This window comes from Onychostoma macrolepis, chromosome 01, assembly GCF_012432095.1.
Source record: "Onychostoma macrolepis isolate SWU-2019 chromosome 01, ASM1243209v1, whole genome shotgun sequence".
NCBI classification, from domain to species: domain Eukaryota; kingdom Metazoa; phylum Chordata; class Actinopteri; order Cypriniformes; family Cyprinidae; genus Onychostoma; species Onychostoma macrolepis.
In genome coordinates, this window is record NC_081155.1 from 4509600 (window position 1) to 4520283 (window position 10684).

The 10684-nt window shown below is 38.1% G+C and overlaps 1 protein-coding gene across 1 annotated transcript in view; it reads left to right on the forward strand.

Moving 5' to 3' along the window:
* The first annotated feature begins 126 nt into the window (after positions 1-126).
* LOC131536455 (protein NLRC3-like) overlaps positions 127-10684 on the forward strand; it is a 101126-nt gene continuing 90568 nt past the window's right edge. The window contains exons 1-8 of the mRNA XM_058769386.1: positions 127-233; positions 985-1103; positions 1633-1755; positions 1976-3865; positions 4034-4207; positions 5099-5272; positions 10369-10415; positions 10503-10684. Of these exons, the coding sequence (XP_058625369.1) occupies positions 1087-1103; positions 1633-1755; positions 1976-3865; positions 4034-4207; positions 5099-5272; positions 10369-10415; positions 10503-10684 (2607 nt within the window). The 5' untranslated portion in view covers positions 127-233; positions 985-1086. The remainder of the gene's footprint in view (positions 234-984; positions 1104-1632; positions 1756-1975; positions 3866-4033; positions 4208-5098; positions 5273-10368; positions 10416-10502) is intronic.

Genomic DNA, 10684 nt, shown 5'->3' on the forward strand with positions numbered 1-10684 from the left:
GGTCAGATTTAATATACTGGTGACTGGCAACAATTATATTTGTTTTAAGTTACATAAAGCAGCTTAAAGCGCAATTGCTCTGAGAATCACGTGACAATGTAGGATGTTCTGCGCCACTAGAGGGACTTTCATTTCTTTTAAACTAAGGTTACGGAAACGAAAGTGAAAGAGTTTAAAACAAAACAGCGACGCCATTCTTGAACCTGAATGTGTAACCGGCCGCGTATTGTATGGTAAGTTTAGAAATTAATCTTCTTGTAAACATCCGGGCATGTAAAACGGTGTTGCTATTTTAAGGTGTGCTTAAGTATAAGCGGAATAATTGACTTCGGTCCGTTATTAGGTGTCCCGAGGTGTAACGGTATATAACTCCGCTTCGCGTCGTGACCGCATCACCGCCTCTGGTGTGCATTCTTTTTCTAATAATCCAACGGACCGAAGTCAATTATTCCTTACATAAAGAATGTAAATGAAACAGCCACAACCAAACACTGAAACTTTTCTGGATTGAACTGCAGTTGTGTCAAATTAGTTTTTTATTGTTCTGAACCTAGCAGTATGAGTGCTCTATGGACAAATCTTTATTATGGGAAAGCTAGGTAATTTCCGAGATGGTCCTCACTGCAGAACACAAGATCCAGGGGGTGGAGTTGGATCTAGATCCAACTCCTCCCACCTTACATAGACCTAAACCTACCCGTCTCCACCCCCTGATCCATAAACACACCCATCCCCACCCCTAAACCTACCAATCTCCACCCCCTGGATGTGGATCCAACTCCGCCCCCTGGATCTTTGTTCTGCAGTGAGGGGCTACTGTAATTTCCTGCAGTGACACTACGGCAGATTATGAAAACGTGTGTATAATATTCTCTGTCCTCTGAACTGTTTATTGTAGTATTACAGGACTTTAACAGAACAACTAATGCTTGACAAACAGCAGGCTGGTCTAAAATGACTTTTTGTTTGTCTGTTATTTGTCAGTGTCACCAAGTGTAAGAAACTGAGATCAAACTCTCCAGAACCTAGTGTACATCTGTGAGGAGTAGATCCTTGGAGCAAACGCCTACATTAAGTGATGCAAAAATGACTTCTGACCTGAGGTAAGACACTAGCCATTTTTGCATTTAGCAAATGCTTTTGTCCCAACTAAGTAATTTACAGTGCAATCCAGAAGCCTGCAGTCAGTAAGTGAGTGACACTTTAAGATATCATCATAGAGAGACTGCAGATATTTTCCTTAACCTTCAGTGCCATTGTTCCTCATTGGTGGAATGATTTTTCCAAGCCTCTCTAAACAAGGTTTTTGGGCTACCCTTGCAAAAGAACATTTAAAGACTCATCTGTTTCATGAACTCTTTAGTGAATCCTATTAATATACTAACTTCTGTCTTAAACTGAGTTATTTTCTGGTCTCTACTCATCTGATCAATCTAGGATCTTTCTATTACAGCAGTTCTCATGTCACTTAATCACTTTTTGAAATCCATATTTGTAAATGGCTTTGGATAAAAGCTTTTTTCTAAATGAAATGTAAATCAAAGGTGCATTCAAGCTATAGGCAACAGCTAATGATTGAGACGAGACTGACAAAGATTGGTCTAAAATCCTATTTTGTTTGTCTTTTGTCAGGAACACCAGAAGGAAGCGGCAGAGATCAGAATCTCCAGAACCCAGCGGGGTGTCTCTGAAGAGTAGCAGGTCCATGGAGCAACCCCTTAAACTCAGTGATTCAACTGTGACCTCTCACCCTCTGTTAGTATAAACAAATAGTTGCAAATTTACTTTAGTGCATCTCAGATGAATAATTACTAAATTCAGTGAAATAGCACTAAATGTTACAAATGCTCCAAAAACAGAATATGCAACATATACAGACAAAGAAGGGCGTCAAAATCATATAAATAGTGTAAAAAAAAAACTTTCTGATGACCTCCAGCTGGCATTGTAATTTTTTCTGCTCTTATATTTTCAGTTTTAGCAGTAAAGAGATACATGAGCTGAGCAAATTTGTGCCATCCACTTCATCCCAATATCAGACCCACATCAGGCACGACAAAGCTGAATTTATCTGTCAAAAACACAATCTGGAGTCTGGAGATCTGCAGAGAGTCAAAGACCGGCACAAAACCAGCATGAAGAACAAGTATGAGAGATTATTTGAGGGAATGAAACTCCAAGAGAATGAAACCCTCCTGAACAGGATCTACACACAGCTCTACATCATAGAGGGAGAGAGTGAAGGAGTGAATGAAGAACATGAGGTTTTACAGATGGAGAAAACAGCCAGAACACAACACTCACAAGACACTCCAATCGACTGCAATGACATCTTTAAAGCATCACCTGAACCACGATGTGAGGAGAAAGACCAGATCAAGACTGTTCTTACTAAAGGCATCGCTGGAATCGGAAAAACCGTCTCTGTGCAGAAGTTCATTCTGGACTGGGCCGAGGGAAAAGCCAATCAGGATGTAGATTTCATGTTTGTTCTTCCATTTCGAGAGCTGAACTTGATCCGAGATCATCAGTACAGTCTTCACAGACTTCTGCTGGACTTTCATCCTGAACTTCAAGATCTGGACTCAAAGATTTATGAGGAGTGTAAAGTTGTGTTCATCTTTGATGGTCTGGATGAAAGCGGAATCACACTGATGTTTTCAGATGATCAGAAAGTTTGTGATGTGACTGAGACTTCATCAGTGGGTGTGTTGATGTCAAACCTCATGAAAGAAGAACTGCTTCCCTCTGCTCTCATCTGGATCACCTCCAGACCAGCAGCAGCCAATCAGATCCCCTGCAAATACATCAACCGTCTGACAGAAATTCAGGGATTCACTGAGCCTCAGAAGGAGGAATATTTCAGGAAGAGAATCAGTGATCAGCATCAAGCCAGCAGAATCATCTCACACATCAGAAGAGCAAGAAGCCTCCACATCATGTGCCACATCCCCGTCTTCTGCTGGATATCATCCACTGTGCTTCAGAAGCTCCTGGAAGAAGATCTGAGTGCAGAAATCCCTCAAACTCTGACTGAAATGTACATCCACTTCCTGCTGATTCAGATCAACCTGAGGAACCAGAAGTATGAAGAGAGCGATCCAGAGAAACTCCTGCAGTCCATCAGAGAAGTGATTGTGAAACTTGCTGAAGTGGCTTTCAAACAGCTGATGAAGGGCAATGTGATGTTCTATGAGGAGGACCTGATTGAGAGCGGCATAGACGTCACTGATGCCTCAGTGTATTCTGGGATTTGCACTGAGATCTTTAAGGAGGAATCTGTGATTCATCAGAAGAAAGTCTACAGCTTCATTCATCTGAGTGTTCAAGAGTTTCTTTCTGCTTTCCATGTGTTTTATTTTCACATAAGCCACACTACAGAAGAATGTTTTGATTCACTGGAAAGTCTCCACAAAAGAGTTGCTGATAAGACCGTAATGAACAAAAATGGACACCTGGATCTGTTCCTGCGGTTTCTGCTGGGCATCTCACTGGAGTCCAATCAGAGACTCTTACATGATCTACTGACACACACAGTCAACAGCTCAGAGAGCATCAGGAGAACCACACAGTACATTAAAGAGAAGATCAAAGATGGACATGGACTCTCCATTGAAAGATCCATCAATCTGTTCCTCTGTCTGCTGGAAGTGAAAGATCAGACTCTGTCCAGAGAGATTCAGGAGTTTGTGAAATCAGACAAACACTCAGAGAAGAAACTCTCTCCTGCTCAGTGCTCAACAATCGCCTACATGCTTCAGATGTCAGAGGAGGTGCTGGATGAGCTGGACCTCAAGAAATACAACACATCAGATGAGGGCAGAAGAAGACTCATACCAGCTGTGATCAACTGCAGAAAAGCCCTGTAAGTGTTAAATTCTCAACCACCTTTCCCTTTCAAATATCCTTGCACTACATTGCTATTTTACATTGATATCTTTATAAATAATAAATATACTATTGTGTTTGAAAATGCTTAACTGAGGTTAAAGTTTAAGTAACATCTTATTTTATTATATATTTTGTCCCATAGTTTTGCTGGCTGTAGTCTTGCTGCTCAGGACTGTGAAATTGTGTCATCAGCTCTACAATCCTCAAACTGTTTCCTGAGAGAGCTGGATCTGAGTAACAATGACCTGCAGGATTCAGGAGTGAAGCTGCTCGGTGATGGACTGAAGAGTCCAAAATGTCAGCTGCAGAACCTGAGGTTTCTATTAGTAATATTTTTCTGTGTCTTATCTCTAATAGATTTGTCTATGTCAAATATCTTGTAATGATTAGGCTGTTTTCCTTTTAAAGCATTTAGAAGATTCCATTAGTTTGCCCTTGATAAGGGCAGCAGTTGAGATGTTAACTGTTCCCCATCTCTCTTGTACTAGGCTGGTGGTAGGATTCAGTTATTGCCAGAAAGATTTCTAAACACATAATCTTTACTGTGATCCCATGTTGGAGGCTCTGCCTTCTGGCAATTCATAAATCATGACAGTTAAAAATACAGTCTGTGGATCATGGTTTTAATCCAAACCATTCAAGTCTAGGCCGATATAATGACTTAAATTTAATATGAAAGAGAGAGAGAAAAAAAAGAAAGAAGGAAAAAAATACACACACACACACACACACACACACACATGTTCGTTTTTGTGAAAAGTGGGGACATCCCATAGGCGTAATGGTTTTTATAGTGTACTTACTGTATGTGCTATTGCCCTACACCAACCCTACACCTAAACCTACCCCTTACAGGAGACTGTGCATTTCAACTTTCCCCAAAAAAACCTCACTCTGTATGATTTATAAGCATTTTGAAAAGTGGGGACATGGGTCAATGTCCTGAGATGTCACCTTCACCTTGTAATACCTGTCATACCTTTGTCATTATATAAATCTATGTCCTGACTTTTCACAAAAACGCACACACACACACACACACACACACACACACACACATGTATATATATATATTATTGTGCAATACAATTTAGCAAAAAATGTCCAAGCAGATCTCTTTTATATCATGTAAATATAAAGTGACCAGTTGTCAAATACCAAAAGCACAAAACACATGAATGAGATTTCCGACATTCTCTCTCTGTAGGTTGTCAGGCTGTATGGTGACAGAGGAAGGCTGTGGTTATTTGTCTTCAGCTCTGAGTTCAAACCCCTCACACCTGAGAGAGCTGGATCTGAGCTACAATCACCCAGGACCATCAGGAGTCCAGCTGCTCAAACACAGACTGGAGGATCCAAACTGCTCACTGCAGATACTCAAGTATGTGGGGCAGTTATGACTCATATGTGTGTTTGTTTGTGTGATGGGGTCAACAAAGAGCAATCTTCTAAGAAATTTTGTGAGGTGTGAGCTTTATTTTTGCACTTTAAAGGTTGTAAATCTAGAGAAAAATCAACACATTCATAATTCAATTGTTTTTTTTTGTTGTTTTTTTATCCTTTGCAATGTGGTATTTTCCACTTACTAAGACTACTAAGTCATGAAATTATTATATTTTTTTGTTTTTGAAATTGCTTAATGACTACTGTCATATCGAATACAGCTAACACAGCTTCATTTTCAACAAAAGTTTGAAATGTAATCTCTTTCGACACTACTTGACTTCACCCTACACATAAAAAAAAAAAAAAAACTCCTTCTCCTTATTTATTCCTTCCCTTGCTAGCTTGTACTTATTTAAACAATGCCTGAGACTTGGTGTTACAAGCACTTCGTTTGTCGGATTGCCTCTTCAAGATGAATCGCTTTATGTATTCCCCAAATTGTAAGTCGCTTTGGATAAAAGCGTCTGCAAAATGACTAAATGTAAATGTAAAAGTTTCTTCATGAACCCTGCATTACATTGTGCCTCATTTAGAAAACAATGTGCAGTCAAATGCTCCAAACATGTATAGACCATTTCAAGGACGTAAACAATAACAAAGGCGTTGGAACGCTACTGCGCATGTCTGGTCCTGAAGCATTTCCGGTAGCGCCATTTTTAAATCTCAGATCTGTCAAAACAATCACGTACTGTAGCGAAAACGCAACAATTGCGGTATTTAAAAAAACCACAAATTTAAATAACCGGTGATTGGAATTACCCTTTAAATATGACTGAGGTCCAAACTTACAAAGAACATTAAAAGTAGTCTTCCGGAAAGCTCAAAGCGGCTCTGATTGATGCTGCGTGCGTGTACACGAGAGATGGCGGACTGCCATTGGCGGTAAATGCATATCGCAATCTGGATGCTTACAATTAACTCCTTAGCGGAAAAGTTGGGATCATTTGTTCGTACAATGGATGACATCAGTCTTATGTTTGGTTAAACCTGAAGCAAGACAAACAGTGTCACTTATGTACTTATCATGGTTTGACACTAAGATGTCCGGGGAGGATTCTAATGGATATTTCACTTGAATTGCTGGGTCAGTCTGTATATCTAACGCAAATATTCATTTTCATATTTATTTGTACAGCGCTTTTCACAATACATATCGGTTCACTGCAGCTTTACAGAACATGCATGTATATTACAACGCTAAATGAATGCTAGGATACTAATCAATACATGCCATTATTACTGATTTCATTCGTTTTAAAATGTGTGCTTAGTTTTGACAAGTTTGTTGCTGTGGAACAGTGTGAGAAAGCATTTGAATGCTCTATCTGAGCCATCATAAACAAGATGAATACAATTCAATGCTGGCTACCGTGTTTTGCATAAACCTGTATTAGTTTTTTTAAGATAAAAATATAGCCTGCATGCAGATCAATAAATGCACACACACTATATATGTGGATATGTATGTTTTTATGCACATTTACTGTAAACGCTCATACACATACAGAAGTACTGGTGAAAAGTGTGGGCACTATTACTATTTTTAATGTTTTTGAAAGAATTCTCCTATTCTCATCAAACCTGCATTTAAGTGATCAATAATACAGACAACATTTTGAAATATTTTTACAATTTAAAATAATTGTTTCCTATTTTAATATGCTTTAAAATATAATTTATTTCTGTGATCAAATCTGAATTTTCAGCATAATTACTCCAGTCTTCAGTGTCAAATGATCCTTCAGAAATCATTCTAACATGCTGATTTATTATCAGTGATGGAAACAGTTGTGCTGCTTAATATTTCTTTATAACCTGAGATAATGTTAGGATTTTTTGAAGAATAAAAGAACAGTATTCATTTAAAATAGAACTACTATTCAAAAGTTTGGGTCAGTATTTATGTATTTACTTTTTTAATAATATATCATGTGGCACTGAAGACTGGAGTAAAGGCTGATGAAAATTCAGCTTTGCATCACATAAATAAATATAAAGAATATTAAAACAGAAGACCATTATTTAAATTGTAATAATATTTCACAATATTACTGATTTTGTCTGTATTTTTGATCAAATAAATGGAGGCTTGATGAGCATAAGAGACTTCTTTCAAAAACATTAAAAATACTAATGTGTCCAGACATTTGACCAGTACTGCATATAAACAAAAGACATCCTCTCGCTTTCAACTGTTTCCAGCAAATTTATTAATATGTGATCAATATCAAAAGCAGCAGGCTGGCCATGAGCAGCTTTAAGTACTACATTGCATTTCATCCTCATGTTCTCAAACACATCTGGATGTTCATATGGTCACATGTGGTTTGGCACTGCAGGACAACCAGCTGTCCTTCCTGTCTCCCTGTAGCACTGTCTTAGGTGTCTTACATTACAGATGGCTTTCCTAAAGACAAAAGTAGAAAAACAATTATTTAATTTAATGCACAATATTTATAAATAATACTATTATTGTGTAATACATCAGTACATGTTGGATTTAACATTAGACAAGCATAGTAAGTGATGAAAAATGTTTACCGTTAGCGTTTTTCAAACTACTGCAGTTAATTGTTTCACTATTCAACATTCAAGTTTATAGTATACATTTCTATAACGTGTTACTCACGGCATTTATGTGCTGACAAGACAGCTAGACAACTAATGTGAACTCATATTTAATTATAGACCACATAACACTTGGCAATTAGCTTTTTTCACACTTCCGCGTTTCTGGCTTCTGGATTGGTGCTTGCAGGGTAAAAGTTTCTCCGGTGACAGCAGCGGCCGTACTGAACAAGAATGAATTCGAAAATCAAAGTCTTTTTTTACAAATGAGATCCTATGGAAATGCTTGAACTGCCGGTACTGTAGTCTACAAAGCACAAACATTTCACAATGAACTGTTTGGTCAGCTCGGGTCATCACGAATACAATTCATAATACAAAAGTTTGTGAATACAAGTAAAAGGCAGTTATATATTCAGTTAACGTTAGCTTTGCCATTCTGTCCGTTTGGTGCTGGCTGTGCATTTTGACTCTCCCCGTGATTTGTTTCGCTATTATTATTATTATTATTGTAATGTTGTATTTTCTACTTGCTCTCATTTGCATTATTAATGTGATGGCGTAAATGTACGTTGTATAATGTGCCCTGGCAAATTGTGACTCGACTGACTTCATGGCTTTGTTCATATTCTATCGGGATTACGTTGTTGTGTTGAGTTTAATATGCTTCAACCAGACTGAGAATTGTTTAATGTATTCTTGGAAAAATGTGCATCTGGTCATAAATGTTGTCATTTTTAAGTAATTTATCATGATGTGGTGATTCGAAGGGAAATAACTGCGTAAACTACTTGGGTAAAGTTGGTTTTATATTCGCACATTCACAACATTCACACATTTCCGCGTTCAATAACTTTCTAATTATATGTGCAATAAAGTTATTTTTTACAAATTCTAATCAGCGACATCATTGTCAACCTACTACATTTTTTTTCACAATGGATCAAAATGGGCAAGTATTGTTTTAATGTCATACTTGCTTGCGAATGTCCGCTGAATGTCCAATGTAGTGTGATTAACAAATTGAATGCAGAAGTCCGAATGTGCCAATATAAAACCAACTTTACCCAAGTGCTGCAATCCAGGTGCGTTTCTCGGAAATCTAAACCCTTTAATTTCCGATTACTTATAAATTAATGTTAGTTCCAGGTCAGAGGGAGCACCCAACCACTGAGCAACAAGGATCTTATTTTAATTTTGACATTTTAAACCACAGGATTAAATAAATTATCGCAATCCCAAAGCGCAACAAGCACCTACCGCCATTGTTTTGAATGCGCTGAAACACTAACCGGAAATGTCCAAGGAACAAAGACGTCACTTCCTTAAACCGCCGAATGTCCGTTGAAATGGTCTATAATACACCAGTGTGATCCTGGGGTGCTTTGGAAGGCTGTGCCGAGATGCAAATATGTCTAAACTGGATGAGCAAATATGTCTAAACTGGATGAGCAAATATGTCTAAACTGGATGAGCAAATATGTCTAAACTGGATGAGCAAATATGTCTAAACTGGATGAGCAAATATGTCTAAACTGGATGAGCAAATATGTCTAAACTGGATGAGCAAATATGTCTAAACTGGATGAGCAAATATGTCTAAACTGGATGAGCAAATATGTCTAAACTGGATGAGCAAATATGTCTAAACTGGATGAGCAAATATGTCTAAACTGGATGAGCAAATATGTCTAAACTGGATGAGCAAATATGTCTAAACTGGATGAGCAAATATGTCTAAACTGGATGAGCAAATATGTCTAAACTGGATGAGCAAATATGTCTAAACTGGATGAGCAAATATGTCTAAACTGGATGAGCAAATATGTCTAAACTGGATGAGCAAATATGTCTAAACTGGATGAGCAAATATGTCTATCACTTCGATAAAGTCTGCTCCTTTCCTCCTTCATTTGTCCTGTTGTCACGAGTAGCTCAAACACATGGAGTGTGTAAGAAATAGCATGGGGCATCTGGCTATTTTAGTGGTTGGGACCCTATGATTTGTGAGCCACACCTGGCTGTTGGACAAAAATCATTTGGCTCACCTGATCTCTCATCCATACCAACAAATGTCCCTGCATGTTCAATAAAAAATGAGACGGATAAGTAGAGATTTGATTGAGCACCAGTAGGTGGGGCCAATGGTGTGAGGATGTAAAAGTAAGCTTCAGTGTCTTGCTGTATAAATATATTTGTCTATGTGACAAATCCTGCAGAATCTAAATGAGCCATTTTTAAATCTTACTTAAATGCCTTTTTTTTTGTACTGTGGAGGATATATTGAGCTTTGAAACTTGCAAGATGGTGTAATGATGTGATCAAAAGATCAAGGCAAATTTGGTTTCTCATGACCCATTTAATACTTTGTTGTACTCTGTCAGGTTCAAATGCAGAATTTATTCACCCTTATTATTTGTTTGTGTATGTACTTACGTCTCTTTTCATTATGTCTTTGTTCAGTTTGGATCATGGAGAACATTTCAGGATCAAACCAGGACTGCGGAAATGTAAGTACTCATGCACACACAAATACAGCAATGCATATAATAAAGCCATAGATGTTCTAATCTGCCTTTCTGTGATGTTTTTCTCAGATGCATGTGATCTCACACTGGATCCAAACACAGCACACACTCGTCTCTCTCTGTCTGCAGGGAACAAAAAAACAAAGTGTGAGAGAGAGAATCAGCCGTATCCTGATCATCCAGAGAGATTTGAGAACTGTGAGCAGGTTCTGTGTAGACAGAGTCTGACTGGACGCTGTTACTGGGAGGTT